Source organism: Monodelphis domestica, chromosome 3 (assembly GCF_027887165.1).
Source record: "Monodelphis domestica isolate mMonDom1 chromosome 3, mMonDom1.pri, whole genome shotgun sequence".
Classification (NCBI taxonomy): domain Eukaryota; kingdom Metazoa; phylum Chordata; class Mammalia; order Didelphimorphia; family Didelphidae; genus Monodelphis; species Monodelphis domestica.
The window spans coordinates 233,743,087-233,764,521 of NC_077229.1; the positions used below are offsets into that span (position 1 = coordinate 233,743,087).

The 21,435-nt window shown below is 38.0% G+C and overlaps 1 protein-coding gene across 3 annotated transcripts in view; it reads right to left on the bottom strand.

Moving 5' to 3' along the window:
• Window positions 1-1,006: 1,006 nt before the first annotated feature.
• CNDP2 (carnosine dipeptidase 2) overlaps window positions 1,007-21,435 on the bottom strand; it is a 39,129-nt gene continuing 18,700 nt past the window's right edge. For all 3 annotated transcript variants that reach the window (XM_001366113.4, XM_007487795.2, XM_056823579.1), the window contains exons 4-12: window positions 15,264-15,426; window positions 11,779-11,867; window positions 9,500-9,700; window positions 8,439-8,523; window positions 7,058-7,218; window positions 4,843-5,007; window positions 3,575-3,716; window positions 2,604-2,751; window positions 1,007-1,888 (exon numbers count right to left, since the gene is read on the bottom strand). In XM_001366113.4, coding sequence (XP_001366150.1) covers window positions 1,822-1,888; window positions 2,604-2,751; window positions 3,575-3,716; window positions 4,843-5,007; window positions 7,058-7,218; window positions 8,439-8,523; window positions 9,500-9,700; window positions 11,779-11,867; window positions 15,264-15,426 — 1,221 coding nt within the window. In that variant the 3' untranslated portion in view covers window positions 1,007-1,821. The remainder of the gene's footprint in view (window positions 1,889-2,603; window positions 2,752-3,574; window positions 3,717-4,842; window positions 5,008-7,057; window positions 7,219-8,438; window positions 8,524-9,499; window positions 9,701-11,778; window positions 11,868-15,263; window positions 15,427-21,435) is intronic.

Genomic DNA, 21,435 nt, shown 5'->3' on the forward strand with positions numbered 1-21,435 from the left:
TGCTTCTTTGACACTTTCCTTTTCCTTAATGACAAATGTTTCCCATGATTATTTTATTGCCTAAGTTAACCAATTCATTTCAATTCTCAAGAGAAATCTTGAAGAGTTTTTTCTTTTAAATGCATTCCTTACTTTTCATTCTCCTCCCAAGTCTGTTGTGATTCTGTGAATCTGTAAAAATTTTTAACAAATAGTGGATACTAGCAGAGGGGTTCTTGACTAAAAGGGAGGAGAACAGTTTACATGCGAAGGCAGCTTGGGACTAAGTGGACTAAGTTACCCTTTTCTGGAATGCGATGTTGAAGTCGGATGACAGTGTCAAGGCTTGTCTTACTTTCCTCAGTTCTTTTGGCAAGATCATGGCACGCATTAAACAGACCCAATTTCACTCATACCAAATTGCTCTTACCTATCCCTCCTATAACTGAACTTCCCAAATAACCAGATAAAATCACCTGGAATTTGTCTTCATGGTTGGTGATGAGAAACTTAATGTCAGCTCCAAAAGCACCTGATTTTAATGGCAAAACGAGACTTGACTGAATACATTCTCTGGATTAAAAGAATTCGTCTATTAGGCTGGCTCACCCAAGCCTATCACTTCATTAACTCTTCGGGGCCCAGGAAAGGATGCCCACTGAGCAGTCAAATGGGGTTAGAGTGGGGGGAAAGTCTGGACACGAGCTCACAAGCATAGAGTAGTCCCAATGTGCTAAACTAATTGCCTCTACCAACACGGATATGCACGTGTTCTACACTGCAACTAGCCTATAAGGTGCCAGGGGGCCCTGACAAGTGTAATTACCTGCCAGGCTCACACTGTCAGAGAGACTGAGCTTGGCTTTGTGTTCCTATGTCTGCCCTCAGCAACACACCCTGCTGACATTCAGATGAGAGAAAAAAAAAATTACAATGAGAGATATGACATCATCCCTCCAATTCCAGCATGCGATGCTTGTAGGTACAGATCAAGCGTTGTTTCAATGAATGTTCCAGAACAAGTTAGGAGGTTTCATTTAAAATTTTTATTTAGCAGCACAGACATGAAAAAACAAAGGAGTTACTCTGGTTAAGTTCTATATAGTCTGTCTATTGTCTAAAGATAGGAAGGTCCAATTGCCAAAATCTTGAAGAAAAATAATGACAGCTGTATTGCAGCAAGACAATGAGATGTTAACAAAAGCCAAGGTAACTACCTTAATTGCTTCTAAAATTATTCGATATTTCCCTTATAAAATACATACATTAGATGAGTCAGCTAAAAAAAGGAAGACAAAGATAAGTAATAAATATTCACAAACCTAAAACAATCTGCTGTTTGAAACATCAAGTCCTGTTATTGAAGAGAGTTCACCAATTAAATGACATTTCTTTTAGAAGTCTTAGTTATTGGGGATTCTTAACCTGGGGTTCAGGAATAGATTTCAGAGGGTCTGTGAACTTAGATGGGAAAACAATCTTATTTTTCACTAACCTTTAAATATTCATTTGGAATAAAAAGCTATTCTGTAGCAACTTGGGAAATGGCCCAGCTTGAACATGGATATGTAAATTCAGAGCCCCTTGTTAGAGCTTAGGTAAACAAATATTTAAGACATCCTTGTGTCTCCAAGTGGTTCTAGTTTTATAAAATAGAGGAGTATGTATAGTGAAGGCAGATGTTCAAAGTTTTTGAAGGTATTTGTTTTTATGGAAGAAACAAGAAAAAAACAAGACCTCTACTAAAGAGACTACTACTAATGAAAAATGGCCCAGGGACCAGATCAACTAGCTTTCCAAACAGATGACACGCTCCAAGAAAGGGTGAATTAAGTATTTGGCTCAGTTGAGTTGAGATACTTCATATAGGTATGCACCCAGCATTTTAGTGCCTTCTATGTAGTTATGCCTAAAGAAAAATAAGAGAGAGTTATCAAATTGGCTACCGTCATAAGATTCAATAGCCATATGGCAGCAGAGCACACACTCGTATTTTACTTCTGAGGTCAGAAAATCATTCCAAATATACCAATAATACACAAGAAACAGAATCAGGGAAACTTTTGATGAGTGGCAGGTGTAAGAGAGGCAAAAAAGAAAGCCTGTGCTAAGTTCTGTATGTAAAAAAAACAACTTCTTTCTCTTCTCCACGGAACCCAAATTTGTCCTCCAATCAACAGATGATGAAAGAAAGAAGAGGTAGGAAGCAACCTCCATTGGTGAGAGAGCTTAAATTATCTTGCCATTTCCCCTCTCCTCAAAGTTGTACAGGGGAAAACTTCAAAAAGGGCCTCGACTTCCATAAGGGCTTGTCTACGCTACACAAGAAAATTACTTAGAGGTTTCTAGAGGTTATCGAACTAAATGCAGCTATTCAGAACAGGTCCACAAGAGTAATAAATGGTATTACAATCAATCTAGGATTTTGGGGAAAGGATATTTGTTTACCTCTTCTTGGACCGACACTAACACTGCTAGTGGCAGCCTGCCCTAAGAGCCAACATCTACCCAAGGGTCTTACTCTAAATAAGTAGGCCTACAGATTTTCTAAATCTATCCCACTGGGCTATCATGGAGAAAGTCTTACTATGTAATCAGCAGTTCCCAGACCGCTTCGGGCTTACCTGTTGAGTTTTTCGTTCTGTGAATGAGCACCATCATCTGCGGATCCGACAGGAAGCAGCATTACGTTTTTACCTGTTGCCTCCTGGAAAGTCAAGGTCACAGGAATACTGCCCCCTTCCCTGGTCAAGTCTGGCTCAACACCAAAAACTGGGAAGAATGTGGAAAAATAGTTAAAAGGCCATTTTAAGAGAAAACAAACATACTTGTTACTAATGTTGATTTTTGTAACCCAAGTTGTAAAATTTTAATCCCTGTATTTTGGACCAGTGCTGCAAGAGCAGTGAAGTATGAAACACTTGGAAGTAAGTGCAGGGTTTGGGGGACAAGGAGATGGCAAATATTTCCAGTAGTGACTGGTGAGTTACATGAGAATGTATACATACACTCTTCTCTGGCTAAGGACCCTAGATCCCAGGCCCTGAGACAATGGCCTTGTGGAGGTTTCCATAGATTTAAAAGCAAAGAAAACCCTCTTAAAAAAAAATCAAGAAATTTTTTTCTGTATTGCTGGAAAGAGTTCCCATATTGAAGATAGCATGAATTTTTCAAAACACAAGAAAGAGGCAATGTGATTTAACACTTAGTTACCTAACTGTAGCATAGTGGATAGCAGGCTGGCTTTAGAATAAGATGGTACAGGGTTCAAGTCATGTGACTCAGGGCAAGTCATACCCCTCAGTGTTTCAGACAATGCTCTTTGACCATAAACTGAAGGTCTTCATTAAGAGAAGGCATTTCCTGAAATAGTTCTATAAAGAAGGAAAATCTATTTGGATACACCTAAATCCTGCTCAGATAAGGGCAGAGGCCTTTTAGGGATAACTAAGCTACAAAGCCAGCAATCTGCAGCTTAATTCTGGACCTGCCAGGGGCATTTCCTTCCATTGGATTCAAAGAACTATGCCGATCTGTCCCACTAATGGCCTGACAAGCCCAAACAAGCTCAAGAGTCTAAGGAAGTGTGTCTGACCTCTTTTCAGGGCTTTTCTCCCAGCCATGTAATGAGGATGATTGAAGTCGGACACCCAGGGTTTTCCACCATGGCCCATATATGCCTTGAACTTGTTGGGACTCTTCAGCTCAGCAAACTTTGCATTCAAGTAACTTACAACCTTTGTATATATAAACAAAAAACAAAGAGTTGACCATAAACGTCACACTAACTGATTGACAATTAACAGACACTAGTATAGACTTGCTTAGTCAATATTGTTCTTTACAGATATCAATAATGAATGAATGAATCTAACTAAATTATCAAGATAATTTCACTGCAGGGCAAAACAATGGTAAATTTTAGTTACTACAAAAAACAAATAATACTGACACCACAAACAAGAGGCCTAGAATAGATGACTGTTAGCCTAAAATGATATTCATTTTCATACTTTAAATGATGTGCATTCTAAGTTAGAACAAAAAAAAGTAACGTTTCCCTTATACCCATTTTATGGTGAGCTGAGGCCAAAGGTTTTATTTGATTTAAACTAAGATTTCTAGAACATCTAAAAGGGTGTAGGTGATTCATTCACCCATTTATTAAGCATTTACTATATGCAAAGTACCACAGATGATGATTAGCTTAAAGCCACAACATTAGTTCTAAGAAGATTCACTTCTCAAAAGACTTACAAATCTCATCTCCTCATGAAACTTTGCATGATTAACTAGAAAAGAACTTGTCCAAACTTGTTTGAATAAGCAACCATCCATCACAAATCCTTTTGCTTCACTTTCTACCAAATAGACATTTTTGTTTTGTGAGTAATGAAATTTCACCAAAACAAAAAAATCTGTTATAAAAGAATATATATTTGGGAGCTCTAAATCATCACTACAAACTGAGGTGCATTTCAACAATACCAGTAGAAACTGTACTTCAGCAATATAAGTCCACAGTATTGCCTGTACCTTATTTGAATAATTACTTTTATATGCTTTCTGATTAAGAATACATATTGACTATTTTGTAACTTCATTTTGAACAGTACTTTAATATGGTGCTAACTAATATTTGGTACTTTATTGACATCTATCATTTACTTACTCATTTGTTTCAATTTTCATGACCTGTTTCCAATTAATTTCCAACAACTGAGTTTAGAGAAATTAGAGATTAGGACCCTGTAGGCTCCTGCTTATAGAAATTCACACTGGCAAGCTTTATAATAAATTGCAATTCTGACTATCAGAAAGCTGGATAACTATTGTTCCATGGCAGGCCCCATCCTAAAATACCTGTTTTTCAACCGTCTCTGGTACCATATTTGGTACCAATCTTATTGAGAATTTGCCAGTCACTTTCCTAGGAATCACAGTTTTAGCTCCTGCTCCAGAGAATGCTCCTTCAATTCCATGGAGAGAGAGGGATGGGTATCTCCATCTGTGCATTAAGATATCCTCCTGTAGGAGAAAGATGACATCTTTAATGAGGGTAAGGAAAGTAAAACAGATTCATGTGTTGTTTTCAAATGCTAATGATAAGAAAAGCTAGTCATTTGCTTCTCAAGATTGGAAATGAAGATCAGACACCTGATAATTATATGAAGCCTTAGTTTACTTGATAAATCTGAATCCAGAGGCCTCCCTCTGTAAAAAAATAGACTCGAATACAGGACTACAATCCCCACGAGCCTTTGCTCCACTTCCCCAGAATGCCTTGTAATCTCACGTGGGCCGAGATCGAGAAGGTATTTAAGCTGATTCAAAGGCTTTTGAGGGGGCTCTCTTGGCTTTTTTTGGACTTCCATTTTGGAGCAGGCGCTCTCTTGCGTGATGTGAGGTTATTTTGTCTAGGCCTCTGGCCTAGGCACATGTTTCTTACTTGTATATTCTTTAATCTTTAACCTTTAATAAACCTCTAAAAAATATAATACTTCTTGCAGAGAGAAACTAATTTCTACCTGCCTCAGTCTCCCCATCTCCCCTAAATTTTAACAGTTACACCTCTCATGAGACCTTTGAGCCAGATTTGCAACAATTACCTTCTAAGAGTTGTGTAGTTGCTGTATGTCTTATAGAATCCAGAACAAGCAATGTGTGTCTTCTTTGACAACATGAAGAACATGAAAATGTGTATTGCATAACAGCACATGAATTACCTATATCACATTACCTGCTGTCTTGGGGAGGGAGAAGGGAGGAAGAGAACATGGATTGCAAGATGTCAGAAGATTTTGTGTAATAGAGGCAGTGTGAATGTGAATAAAAAGTTGGCCTTAGAACCAGGAAGACCTACATCCCAGGGGCAAGTCGCTTCACTTTTCAGGATATTGGGCAATCTTCTGAGACTCTATGCTGCGGAGTGAGCACTGACCTGCTTTGGTAAAGGGAGTATTCTCACCCAAGAGGTCCCATTCCCAAGATGGGTCCGATATGGTTTCCAATCTACTCTGGCATGTATCCACATGGTGGTAAGAGAATTTGTAAATGAAACTATGTAAAGATCAACTGAAGAAACTTGGGGTGTTTAGGCTGAAGAAAAGAAGACTCGGGAAAAACAAGGTAAGTACTCAGAATATTTAAAGAGGGTTAGGAAAAGGGGTTAGTTTTTTTCTTTCTGTCTTTAATGGGCAGAACCAGGATTAATGGAAAATTTAGGAAGATGCAGATTTTTAGTCAAACACAATGAAAAATTTCTTAACTGAAACTATCTATAAAATGTGAATGGGCTGTCTCAACGGATATTCAGCAAGTCCTTGTCACAAAAATAATTAAAAAAACAGTTGAGACTCAGAGCCAGGCCCGGATTCAGGAAGTCCTGGGTTCAAATCTGGCCTCAGACACTTCCCAGCTGTGTGACCCTGGGCAAGTCATTTAACCCTCATTGCCTAGCCCTTACCATTCTTCTGTCTTGGACCAATACAAAGTATTAAACCTAAGATAAATGTTTTAAAAACCCCACCAACAAACAGAAAAAAGTCCCATCAAACATCAGGCTGGAGACTCATTCACTCGGATGAGAGCATGAAGCCTCTTCTGACTCAGTTGTGCTATGATACACACAATTTTAAATCCTAAAGAAACAGGAGCTTGACAAGAATAATGGGGGCCATGGACTAACTGGGAGACACGACAGCTCAGAGGCCAAGTGACTTACTTATTCAAGGCCACCTGGCTAGTGAGTGTCAGAGGCAGGCTCTGGGAAACACCTTGCCACCTGAACTCTTGTCCTAGAAGCAAGAAGACAGCGCTGTGTGCATAAGAGAAGCTGCTGAAGACATTGCCATAGAGCAAGTCTTGTCAAAGAGGCCAAGATTGATTACACCCACTTTCTCTACTTATCTTCTGTGATTCAAGCAGTCCCGGTAGAAATTATTTTTTTCTCCCAGCTATCTTTTCTTTTTGACAGTCATAAACATGGCATGTACTAAAGGTCAGATCTCAAGATGTGATAGACAATTGCATTTGTGTCAACAGAGACAGGTGTCAGCATAATACTCTGAGCCCTTACCTTTGAGTCATGCAGAAGTTTCTTTGCTCCTACATCTTTTGCATATTCTTCCAAATCAAAGTCAATCTTCTGATATAATGAGAGTTCCTCATCACTAAGAGGAGCCACTGCTTCATTAATACCAGGAATAAGAATGTGTCCCTTTCTGTCCACCAAGCAGCCTGGAGAAAAATGACACAATATTCAAAACTCTCCATAAACATTCAGTATTTTACCACAGTCAGACAATTATTAAATGTACTCACTTGAGTACCCCACTCTGTAGGTTTTCTCATGCCTCATCATGGCACAAAGGCAAACCTGGATTTTTGAAGGTTATGCCAATGGAGCACAAACTCTGGACAGTTCCAAACACAGTGGAAGACTTTGAGCATGACATAGTAAGGAATGGTCTAGCCTCACTGTGTTTAGAAATACTAATTACCAGAAAGTTGACCACAAATGATCTATTTTGACCCCAGCAACTCATAAAATAGGGCAGCTAAATGATGCAGAGGATAGAGTGCTGAGTCTGGAGTTAGGAAGATTCATTTTCATGAGTTCAAATCTAGATTCAGACACTTACTAGCTATTACCCTGGACAAGTCACTTCACCCTGTTTGCCTCAGTTTCCTCATCTGTAAAATGACCAAGAAGAAAATGACAAACTACTCCAGTATCTTTACCTCTTTGCCAAGAAAATCCCAAATGGGATCATGAAGAGTTGGACATGACGACAACTCAAAAATAAATACTATGACAGGTAAGGGCTGTGCTCTGCATCAGTAGAGAAGAGTGTTCTCCTTGGACAAAGTCAGTTTTTGAAGCAAAATAATAACTACATTTACTATAAAAAACAAACAATGCTACTCAGAGTGAGAGGGGAAAGGACTCAAGGGAAGTTGTAACATGGTCAATCCAGCATAAGCCTTGCAATGATATTGACACTACATAAATAGCAGGAATGGCAAACACTAGACAAGAGTCCAATATACTTCAGCCTTTTTTCAACAAAGAAAATTACATTTTACAGAGGCAATAGCTGTGATGAATAGCCTGTAGTTCTGGAAGTTAAGCTTCTTACTCTGCTGTTCCAATGGCAACTATCACTTGCTGGCCAAAAAAGGCCTGTACCAAAATATAATTCACCAAGATTGTGTGAAAATGTAATACAACTGAATCTAGTGAATGAAGGTGCACATATATGCACATTCCTGGCATATTTTCACTGGTGTCTACATAGAAATCATTGATGACTCTCACTCTCACAAACATTTCCCTATCACATTTGAAAAAATTAAGAAGATATTTGGAATGGACCATTCTGGTCAAAGTAATGCCTGCTTTCATGTAAATAAATAATTGATTATACTTTGTTAATAACCTTGGTTACTGGGCTTACCCATCAGAGTAATGAGATCTGACATGGCTTCATACACCGAACCACCATACACACCAGAATGAAGGTCTTTTTCAGAGCATTCCACCTGGTTTGAAATAAGCATATTCTTACTTTGATGCATGGTGGGGGAAACTTAAAAAAAAGTGAGCGGAAACTATATTGGTTCATGAACAAAATTGCTTTCTCCAGTGCAAAATTATGAATTCCTCAAATTATGAGGCTTTAGTGGGGGCCTGAAAATTGTAGACATAAACACCTGAAATATGTCATTATATATTCATTGCAGCTTCCGCTTACTTTTCAACTCCTCTGACAAGAAGAGATGCAAATAGTTTTAAGTTACTTTGCATAAACAATGTATAATTCCACATAAATTTATATTTTGGGGGAAAATTATATAATAGTTTTTGATGAAAATGTAAGAGGTTATGCTTTCCTACTTCTCCATGCTAAACAGAATTGAATCTTTTCTTGACATTTTAGCATCATTTAAGAATAGTCATTCAACTGACCATTATTTGTTCATTATTATACTATGATAATTTATGCTCGAGTGCCTATCCCTATACCAAGGAGCTGTTCTTACTTTATTCTATTTCCTCATAATGAGATTTCCCCCCCCCTTTGCTTCTAAAATAACCTAAAATTCATAAACCTGCTGCCACCTTGGCTGTCTGCTAAGCTCTCTTCTACCTTTCTTTGCTGTTGTGCTGTCTATTTGCCTGCCAAGCAGGAGAGGGTATATAGCCAATTCCACTCACCACATCACATTGGGAGAAACCTTTGGTTTTTAGGATATTTCCTTTCATGGTTGTGACAACTGTATCTTTTTTAACCTATGGATTTCAGTCCTGGTTTTGATGGCTGACACAGCCAAAAGCTTTACCTCTGCACATCAGAAGTATGTATCCAAGACATGAATATAGTATAGTAGCTGTTTGCCCAGAAGAACAATCTGCTTCAATCTATAATCTTGATGCTATCATATCAAATACAAGCATTTACCTTAATGACTTGGGGAAAACAGGAGAGGTGGTCAAAGATGAAACTCAGAAGCCTACCTCCATAAAAAAGTAGCAAATTCCTCTGAGGCCATATGTAACACAGGGCTTCTTTTTCCCCAACCAGTAGTTGTCAGAGATACAAACATAGTCCACATCTTTGAAGAAAGTATCTTTCTTAGAGAAAATCAAATCATCCAGGCCTTCAGAACCAGATTCCTCCATGCCTTCTAGACAAAATTTGACATTGACAGGGATATCCTTTGAAAATAAAATAAGAAATCTCAGTAAACATCCAGCTTCTATTTTTAAAGTCTATATTCTCTATCTAGAGATAGAGAAAAGAATGTTTCAAACCACAAATTTTTGTAAATCATACTTTCATGATATCTAAGACAGATCATGGCCAAGTCAGACTGCCAATGTTGTAGATACTGTTATAGTGATCATAAATCTCAGATTTTTCTCATTTTAAGAGAAGAAACTCTATTTGTTAAAAAAAAAAAAAGTTTCCCTCTTCAGACCAGATGTCCTGATTTTGTTTCAGAAAATATAGTCACCATATGTACAACTAGTGCTAGACTCTTTTATAGATCTATCCCTGCCCTGTAAATTCAATCAAGAAATGTGCAAAGTAGGAAGTGTCTCTAATATAGTGAATATAAGTCACTTTATGTTTTAAATTAATTTTTATTCTGAATTTAACAAACATCAAATAAGATGAACATCTAAACATACATAGAATAGAAAGAGGCCTGAACACGTAAGGACAGATCTCCACCCTGTACAGTTTGTTCTTCTTTCCAAAGCTAAAACAAATGCAGTCTATCCTTACACAAACTATTTAAAAATAAAAGCAAGGTCATAAAATAATTGCCATCAATAATTTATAATATTTATAATATCAAAACAATATTTACAATATTGGAATCATTCAATTCATTGAAAGATGGACAAAATCCCTTTAATCTACAGTTCTCTTCTTTTTTAGATGCTAAATATGCATTTATCTAAGTTATCTGCTAAAAAGATCAACAATAATAAAAAATCACTTTACATTTGTATAATTCCTTATAGTTTTCAAATAAGTTTCACATAATTAATTACCAAAATTCTCACAGCAACTCTGTGAGGTAGGCAGGAAAAAGTCACAAAGCTGCAAAGGCTCATTGTTCAGACTAGGCTAATGCTCTAATTATGCTATTTGACTTTCTAATCCAGTCCAACAAGTATTTATTAAGCACCTAATATAGGCAAGGCATCATGCGATGTACTGGAGAGACAAACAAAAAAAATCCTAAAAACAGTGTTTGTCTTCAAGGAACTAAAATCCTTTACTAGGAGATCTTAATTATTACTCAAAACACTTCAGATAAGTTTTGGTTTAAGAAAAAACAATGCCCAAATATATAGCCTTCCAAACAATTAATGGGTTTATATTTGTATTACAGAAGAATTTATCACAGATCTCCTGTAGATTCAGTTTCCTTCATGTATTCAAACTATTACTTAATTTATGGCTGGCTATAGCCAGTTGAGCTGGAAAGATGAGGACATAAAGCCAGAAGCCCTGTCTGAGAAGGTCAGCCCTTGGGAACAATGGGGATTCCTTTCATGTAGGAGTTGGGCTACATGACGACACTGTTCCTTTTCTCTCAAATTCTGCAGTTCTGTAACTCAAGGACTCTTAGACCTCAAGCTAAGTATTGCTCTTTGTCAAGTTGCTCAACTTCTCTAGGACTTATCTTCCTAAATTTTAAAAAACCCTAACCTTCTATTTTAGATTCAATACTTCCTACTGGTTTCAAGGCAAAAGAGTGGTAGGTTCTGGGCAATGGGAGTTAAGTGACTTGCCCAGGGTCACCCAGTTAGGAAGTATCTGAGGCCAGATTTAAACCCAAGATCTCCCAAATCCTAGCCTGATTCTTTAACCTCTATGCTACCCACCTGCCCCCCAGCACTACCATTTTTGACTCAGACTAAAAGTTAAACTTTAACTTTAATTAGAAGTTAATGAGAAGGGGGCGGCTGGGTAGCTCAGTGGATTGAGAGCCAGGCCTAGAGACGGGAGGTCCTAGGTTCAAATCTGATCTCAGACACTTCCCAGCTGTGTGACCCTGGGCAAGTCACTTGACCCCCAATACTCAGTATTGACTCCAAGACGGAAGGTAAGGCTTAAAAAAAAGAAGTTAATGAGAGGAAAAAGCATAGTGATTTGAGTTAGTGCTGATTATAGAATTGTGTTTCAAACTCCAAGGACTCAATCTTTATATAGTAAGGAGGATTATCCTGTAGTAATTAGGAATCAAGGTACACTTGGAAAAATGTGGTTGGCATACCTGATTTATTTGCTGAAAAGCTTCAAGGGCATTTAGCCAGCCAAGTACTGGTCCCTTGTCATCAGTTGCACCTCTTCCATATAGCTTTCCTAGAAGAAGTGACAGCAAATTTGTGGGGAATCACAAATATGACTGAAGGAAAAGTTCATTTCAAGTGAAAATTCAATATTTTGACTCTTGAATCCAGATATAACTTTATTTTCTGAATCAGAAGCACTCATTTCATCCCTTAAAGAGACTATCTCTATTCTGAACTATCTTTAACAAGGAAATATGTCTAACTAGGCTGTCTATGAGCACGTCAGATGTCTATAACCAGGGCACCTACCTGAAAGCTGGTGCATAATAGACCAGTGTCACTGATGAATGGTCATAAAACTCTCTCACTACTGTACAAGTTTAATTCACCATCCAACTATATTACAAGATCATATTTTTTCTACCTTTTCTCCCTTAACATTTTTCATGCAGAAGACACTGACATTTTCTGAAATGAGTATCATATATAGCCATGTATAATCTATATCAGATTGCTTGCCACCTCAGGGAGGAGAAAGGAAAAGAATTTGGATTTCAAAATGTCAAAAAACAAATGTTAAAAACTGTTTCTATGTTTACTTGGCAGTGGGTGGGGCGGGGGGGGGGAGGAACATACAATAAAATATTCATGGAGAAACAAAAAGGGGAAAAAAGCAATGAACATCAGGAAGAAATGACAAATGCTCACTATTTGAAATTAAAATATAACGAAATCTTTCAAGGGATTCTTTCATTCTCATCCTTTGCTTTTGAAGAGAACCAATGACACCATGGGGTGATATCTTGACTTGTCAATGAAATGGATTTAAGTGAAGCAAAGCTGCACAAACTCCAATCAGTGGCAAAGCACAAAGTCAGGAGGACTGGTGATGACCTGGGATGTGGTGAATGACCTAGGCATCTTCCGTGTCAGAGCAGGCTTTCTGTACCCTGCAGCACTTGCTTTAGCCACCTTCATGGCCACTCAAAGAAACTGTTCTCAATTGCCCATTCTGCTGGGGAAGTCTTGGGGTAGATATCCCCCTACCTCACCTACGGCTCTGTTGGTAGCCTGGGTTAGCCTGTCTGCCCAGATGGTTTTACTGGGCTGGGGCTGCTGCAGCTTCTTGAAGCCACAGGTCAAAGATGGGTCAAAGATGAAAGAGCAGCCCTGAAAAGAGCTCAGTAAACCCTCACACCAGAGATGCTAGTGGCCCCTGAACACCCTGTACACCCACATTGTTAATAGAATGTCCATTTTCTCTTGATATCTGCTTCTTTCAGTGTTACAGAATATTCTGTTTAGTCAGGCGAGAGGAAACCACAAGTCTCATAGAGTCAGGAAGTAAGATTTATTATTATGTACACGCGTGCGGACCCAGAAGAGATCTGTGCTCAAAGTTCTGGGCCTCATGGGAAGGGGCTCTGGTATTCTATACACCATCAGGGTTGCTATGGGTTTCCATGGGTTATGAACACCAACATGACGGCCAAGTACGGGCATCAGAACATAGGCAAGGACAGACACTGAGGGGTCAGGCAGACTTATATAGTTCTTAGTATGGTACAGATGGTACATCAATCCATTGTGGATTGGTCAGGTCACAGCATGGGAAGTAACAGCGCCCTCTGAAGTGCCAGCAGGTGCAAGGGAAGGAGGGGCCATCGGTAATCCTGTTTGTAGCAAGCTTCTGGGTAGGTCAGCCTTGCAAAGCCAGTCCTTAGAGCATAAGGAGGTCCCTAAAGGGGAGATCTGAGCATTTTCCACTACATTAGGACTATCCAATTAGAGCTGTACGTAGCTAAAGGGTAGCAAACAAGCTGCCAAGCAGACAGGCTGAGCTTAACGGAAATGGATGTCCTGCTGTGAACCCCAGTGGCCAGTCCCACAATTACAACCACTTTTCTATCTAATTTAGTTAACTGTAATATGTTCTGGTCAGTGACATGGCTCTCTTCAGCTTGATCTACCACCACCAAAACCACATACACACATGGTTATACTGGGGCGGAAATGAACAGTATGGCAAAGTGGAAAACTTGCTTGAACCTGGGTTCAAATCTTGACTGCTACGTATCTACTCTTTGCAGCTCAGGCAAGTACTTTACCCTCTCTGGGTTAAAGTAAAAGGGTACAAGACAAGGTGACCGATGAGATCCCTCCTAGCCCTAAAGTTGTGATTTTATAAAATTGGCCACATACCTCCCATTCTTTTCCTTCTCTAAGAGGCTTCTGAAGGTGTAATCAGTGTAGCAAACTAAGTTGAAGCTAAGGCAGATTCATAGATGTGAGAACAGTAAGTATGGTGCCCATGAGAACATATACCAACACTTGTACTGTATTTTCTACTTCCATCTATTGTTAGTCCTCTTACTTAACAGTTAAAATATTTTATTTGGTAACTGCAAACTGATTCACCCATTGCCAGTAAGCACAAGAGAAAAGGAGCAACTGGAAAATAATTGCAGAAGTAACTCAAAGACCTACATGATCAGGGTGAGGGACCATGGTATTCACTGGAGAGAAGTATATTCCATAACTGTAATCTTCCTTTCTCAGTTGTACTGTCCTTCTCCAATTCCTATCTGCATTCCTTATGCTCTCTATATTCTTTACTTACTCAGTTTACAATCCATTAAGTAGTAGTAGCTTTTTCTAATGGTTTACAACCAAAGAAAGTCCCCACCATACAGCTGGGAAGGAAAGGCATCTCAAGTTGAAAGTCTGGGCATGTTTTTTCCCCATGGAAATGCTGTGATTAGACTTCAGATTTCTGATTTCCTACAGGTTAGGTAAATTTTTGTGAACTATTCTAGGAACCCAACCATTATGTATTTATATAAGTGCTGCAGGGTCTGGCAAAGCACTTATCTCATTTAATTCTGACAACAATTCTGGGAGGTAGATATCATTTGAAAGATGAGAAAACTGAGAAAGACGGCAATTAAGTGTCTTGTCCAGGATTACATGTCTAATGAGTATCTGAATCTAGACTGAACTTAGTGCTTCCTTTCTGTAGCTCCAGCACTCTATCTACTGCACTATCTGGCTGCCTAATTCCCATTTTATATGGGAACATGGGGTCCAAAATCCAAGCAATGAATGACAAACTCATTTCTGGAGTAAACTATTTGGTAGCTGTCAATTAGGGACTGCCTTCAGTGCAGACCCTACACTGAAGATGAAAGCAAGGTCACATTAAAACCATTGACCTTCCCTCTTAGAATCAATACTAGGCATTGCTTCCAAAGCAGAGGAGTGGCAAAGACTAAGCAACTGAAATTAAGTGATTTGCCCAGAGTCACACAGGTAGGAAAATGTCTGGGGTCACATTTGAACCCAAGACCTCCTGTCTCTGGATCTGGTCCTCTATCCACTGAGCCACCTTCCCTTGGTTTTAATAGGAAAAATGTTGTTACCTCAAATCCAAACAAGTGTTAAAAATAAGATCATCGCTCTTCCTTACCATCTCTTTCTACCAGTGTGAAGGGTTCACTATCCCAGCCATCCTCCAGGGCTGCTGGTTGTACATCCAGATGTCCATAGACACACACAGTTTTCTTTTGGGGATCTGAGCCCAATTTGCCAAGTAGAATGGGAGGAAGAGGTATTTCTGAGCCATCGGGGAGCTAAGAGTTAAAAAAACAAAACAGTTAGTTGTATCTAGTACCCAAAGGCTATTCTAAAACCCAAAAGATAGTCATACATGGTTGTTGTTTACAGAATGCTAAATAGTTATGTTACACTAAGTGGCTTCTGATCTTCATATCTTCCTTGAAAATGTATCTGTTAAACTATATAAAATAGTTTACTTTGGGTAAGAACAATTTGTTCAACTAAGTCATTAATTCAAAAATATTATCCCATTGACCAAAATTAATGCAAGCTGGTTATAAGCATATACTCCCTAATACAATTAGTTAATTATCTATAGTATTCTAGAGTATATGAAGCAATCAGTTTAGTCTGTAAGCACCTTTAAGGACTTTGAGATTTAGAGGAAAACTCTCTTCTAAGTTGACTTAGCATAGACCATTTTCAAAGATCAAAGCAAACACCAATTTTGGCAAATACATTCCTCCTTTTTTGTGCATCACTTAATAAAAATTAACATTAAACTGGACAAGCATGTAAGTATATCTTTGTCAAGCACTATATTAAGTGGTAGTGGTGGAGCCACAAAAAACCAAAATAATCCATTCCAACCCTTAGGGAGCTTTCGTTCAATAAGGAGAAAAATGTCATTTGCACAAATAAAAAATTATCAAAATAAGTGAAAATAATTGGGGTGGGAGGGAAGGAAAATAACATTTGGGAGAATCAGGAAAGACTTCCTGGAGATGATAGCATTTGAGCTGTGATTTGAAAAGAAAGGCACAGGAGCTAGGCAAGAAAATGAATGTCACATAGAGAAAAAAAAACACCTCAAAATCCAAATAGGCCAGTCTGGTTGAAGTAATGGGTTTATGAGGGTAATTAATTTTTAATCAGCCTAAAATAATAGATTGGAGCTGGGATGCAAAGGACTATAAATATTAGGGTGTATATTAAATTTAAAAGAAAATGGAAGTCAGTGAAGCTTCTTGAGCAGAGTAATGACACGGTCAAACCTATGCTTTAGGAGTATTATTTTGTCAGTTATATGGAATATGGATTAAAGAGGCTGGAGGTAGTGAGACTAATTAAGAAATGACATTAATAATAGTTCAAAAAAGCGTGACAAGGGCCTGTGAATAGAAAGGAAGAGATAGCTCCAAGAGATATTGTAGAAAAAGAATTGACAAGATTTGGCAAGGAAATGGATAATGGAAGTTAAAGGAGAGGGAAAGATCAAGAATGACCAAGTTGATCAATATTGGGTACCAGAAGTTTAATAGTACCTTCAGTAAAAACTGACACTAGGGAGAAGGACAAAATTAAATGTGTTCTGTTTTAGATATAGTCAGTTTGAAATGTCAATGGGACATATATATGGAGATAACTGTGCATGACTGGTGCTCCAATAGAAGAGATGATAGGCAGATTTGGAAAGACACCTGCAGAATGCATTAAATGGACCCATAGCAGATATCACTAAGAGAAACTAGAATGGGAAGACAGCCCAGGACATAGCTATGGATTTAGGACTCGTGACATGGGCTAAGGGTTAAGATCTAGCCAAAAAGGTTGAGAAGAGTCTTTTAGGCATAAAGGAATCAAGAGCAGCAGCAATAAAACCCAGGAGGAGAATACGCAAGAGGAAAGAAGTTCCACATGCACAAGTAGGTCAGAGAAAAGAGATCATAGGTGACCATTGTAAACCTTAAAATTTCTTAGACTTATAAATGTTGGAAATTTCACCATTGGGAAATTTCATACTTGAAAAATTTCCTATTGAGAGTGGGAACTCTATTGGAATGTGAACCCCATTGGCATGGGAGGTTCCTCCTCCTCCCTTCTTAAGATTACTTTAGGACAGAAACCTTTTGCTGAACAATGGAAAGGGCTTTGACCTATGCTTAAGTATAGAACAGGAATTTCTTTGAGTCATGATTGATTTTAGAATTGATACAATGGAAATACTTGGAATGACAGAACCAGGTCTTGGAAATTGTAATCTCCACCCTACTCAGTCCTAACAGGATTTAGGAAGGGCTGCAGCATAGATCAAAATTTAATTATTCCAATCTCTACCCTACTCAGGGTAACAGGATTTAGGAAGGGCTGTAGCAAAAGATCAAGATTTAATTATTTGAGAATATGACCTTCAACAGACATGTGCAAAACCACAGACCTCTGGGTGGTCCTGGGTTAAGCTAGAGCCACCATTGGCACAGGGAAAATGATGGACAGTGATTGGTAGATGTGAGAACTGAGGGGAGGGAACTTGGATGGTTTCCTTAAAGATAGAGGGGTCTGAAGACTCAGGGGTGGTGGGAGAGTTTTGGTTCTGAGTGGTTGGAGAGGTGCTCTGAGAAGCTTGCTCTGAAGGAAGCTGGAGGTGGAGGCCCTTGAGACTGTTTCTCCATTTTGGTCACGTGAGTAATAGAGACTGATCTCCTTTCTTTGCCCCAGCTATCTAAGGGCTTGGGCCTTTTGGCCCAGCCTAAACAGAAGGGGTATTTAAGCCCTATTCCCTTCTCTCCCCTTTCTCTCTCTCTCTCTCTCTCTCTCTCTCTCTCTCTAATTCCTTTCTTCCTCCTATTTGTAATTAAACTCTATAAAAGGTTGACAGCTGACTTGAGTTTTCATTTAGGAATTACATAGCTGAATTCCTTGGCGACCTTAAATTAATATATATCAGTCTTTTAAAGTGATGTGATTTCCTTGTCACACCTTGGACTTGCAGTCTCAGAATTCTGAAATGAAAAGCCAGATTGCAAGGGGTGGGCAGTAAAGTAATAAGCAAATAAAGTTTTTTAATTCTAGGAATCTGCTTATGAAGGGAAGAAATCTAACAGAGCTCAAGTGAAGGTTAATATAGGGAAGATCAAAGTATATCTGTATGCAATAAGGAAAAATAAGTAGAGAAGAGAGACTGAGCATTAGAGAGAGGTGATCAAAGGTCACAATGAAGCAAGAAGAGGGACTTGCCTCATTAAGAAGGACTATCTTCTCCTCTGAGACTAAATAAAAAAAGGAGAGAATGGGGGAAATTATAGGGATCACTGAGCAGCATTCTCTATGAATTCATCAATGAATCTTGTACATTCTAAGCATGTACATGAGAAAACACAGTAGAGTTTTTTTAAGGCTGCTCTGAGTTAAATGTTTTTGTTTATTTAGAAATCTCAGTGGAATCTTCTATTCCTCTTAGTCGCATAACTGGAAAGATGTGTAGAAAAATAACTAGCAAAACCCTCCCTCCTCCTTTCCATTTTCATGAGTTCTTTTGATATGAGTAGATCATCTTAATAAAAACATAGATAATAAAGTAAGTACATAGGTATGGAATTGCTGAGATTCCCTCAGGTTCTTTTTGGGGGAGTAGCTGATACTAGCTGAGATTCTAATTGCTTGGTATTTCCTTAAGATCATTCAAAAAGATCATTCAGTGTCTTCAAAACTCTATGGTCTTCAACATGGATTTCTTCTTATTTACTTGGTCCACATCAATCTTCCTAACTTCATCTCTATCAAATGGCCACCAACCAAATTCAGATAATCAAACCCTCACACCTGACTAATATAAAGGCCTAACTGGTCTTCCTGCCTCTAGTTTCTTGCTCTTCTTATCCATTTTACATAGCAAAGTGAAATTCTTAAAATTAAACTTAAAACATCAAATATTTCAACAGTTAAAGATAATGAAATTGCTTATTACTAAAAAACCCAAACCATATGTAAAAGAAGTGTATTACAGTTCACACAAGAGTAGCAAAACTGCCCTTCTTGTCTCTATCCCTTTCTGAACTTCCTTCTGCTCTCTTCTATGTATTTTTAAATGTTTCATTGCCTCTTCTATTTTTTTAAATCTATGACTATCCAACTAAATCTCTCAAAGAAAAAAGTCCTCCCTTATAACAAGGATAGTTGAGGAAAATAAGTCAATATATGGACCATATCTGAAAATGTCTAAATTGGTATTTTTCAAGTATACTTCTGATTGGGTCACTTTCCTGCTCACGAAGCACTGCCTTCCACCAGTAGGATAACAACTCTACTCTTCTATTTAAGATTTTTCATAATTTCATCCAATCTTACATTTTCAGGCTTATTCAACATTACTTACTTCAGGGGTTTTATATTTCAGTCAAAGTGGCCTACTGGCTCTGTTCACTGTACATGATATTCAGTCTACCTTCCTTGGGTCTTTGAATAGGTTATCATCCATGCCTGGAATGCATTCTCTTCCTTACCACTGCTTTGGGGAGTTCCTAGCTTCCCTCAAGGCTCAACTAAAATGCCACCTCCTATATGAGGTTTATCTTGATTCCCTCCTGCTGTTGGTGCTGATATTTTTAAAAAATTTGAGTTATGATGTCCAAATAATTCATTTCATAGTAACTAGTGATGAGCTTCTCTGAAATTAACCAGACTGGAGTTTGGTTAATAAATACCATCTTTTGTCAGAACCATACTGAACAGAAACAGATAATCAATTGGAAAGGACCCCAGAAAGCATCTAGTCCAACTCATCTGAAAAAAAAAAAAAAAGCATTTCTTTTACAATATTCCTGACAAATCATTATCTAGTCTTTGCTTTATGCTCTCTCTTTTTTTTTTAAGTGAAAGAGTTCAGAGAAGAACTGAAGACAATTTAGGATGAACTCATCCTAAAGAGAGAGATTAGGCTTATCAACTAGAGATAAACTTTAGGGAGGTTTATGATAATCTAGAAAGATTTCTCTCCCCTGGGAGCAGAGCCTCAGGGAGCAGATGATGGCCAGAATGGTAAAATCAGAGAACTTAAGATTGTTTCTAATCACCAGTATAGTTTCCATTAAGTAGCACTGATTTAGATGATCTCTAAAGGCCCTTCCTACTCTGAAATTTTCACATTTTAACTGGATGAACAAATTATAAAATAAACTAAAGATTGAAACAAAAAACTCATCTAATTGCACAACCAACTTCAATAAAATATTTTATTATAAATTTTAAGAATACTTAAGCTAGGTGGCTCAGTGGTTTGAGAGTTACACCTAGAAATGGGAGGTCCTGAGTTAAAATCTGGCCATGGATACTTCCTAGCTGTGTGACCCAGGCAAGTCACTTAATCCCCATTGCTTAGGCCTTACTGCTCTTCTGTCTTAGAACCAACACACAGTATTGATTCTAAGACGGAAGGTAAGGCTTAAAAAAAAAAAAGACTAGCTAATATATGCAGATATATTAAAAAATTGAAAAAACTTAAAAACACATATAGTGTACATGAAGCCACTCTATTCACTTATTTAAGGCATAGGAAAAGAAATAATCTGTGTGATTCCTTCATTAAATGTAATTCTGAAAGAAACAATTTATAATAGCTCACTCTTAGGGACAAAACCAGAAATTAAAATCTGTTGCTATTGATTCTAAATTCTGCAAAGACCAGCTTTGAAATCTGTGAAGATGGCAAAAAAAACTTCTTGAATTTCTGTCAAGCAAGTCTCAACTCTTTTCTTAAAAGGAATAGGGAAATTTCTATTTAGTAAACAAACAGCAGTTCACATTTACATAAAATTACACAAGAGTACTAACCCTATAAAAATTCTATGAAGCATTATCATTCCTATTTTAGTAATAAGGAAACCCAAATCCAAAGAATAAAATGTCTTACCCAAGGATACATAGCTAGTAAGCAATAAATCTGGGCTTGAAACTAAGGTTTCCTGACCTAGTTCAGTGTTCAATTTTTGTACTACCTGAGATATAAACAAAACTGGTCCCTCCCCCCAACTAGATGAATCATAAATATGAAGACCATATTTACTAAGAGTAAATACTATTATTATTATTACACACACACACACACATATATCTACTATTAGTAGATATGCTAAGACATATCTACTCTTTGGTAGAGCTGAATGAAACATTTTGAAAGGTCAGTGTTTACTAAATCAGAGGACCTTAGTTCAAATTCTACTGACAAGTCCATAAGGACATTCTGGGCCCATTGAGGCAAAAGCAGCCAGAAAATATACATTTGTAGATCTGCTTCAGGTCCTGGC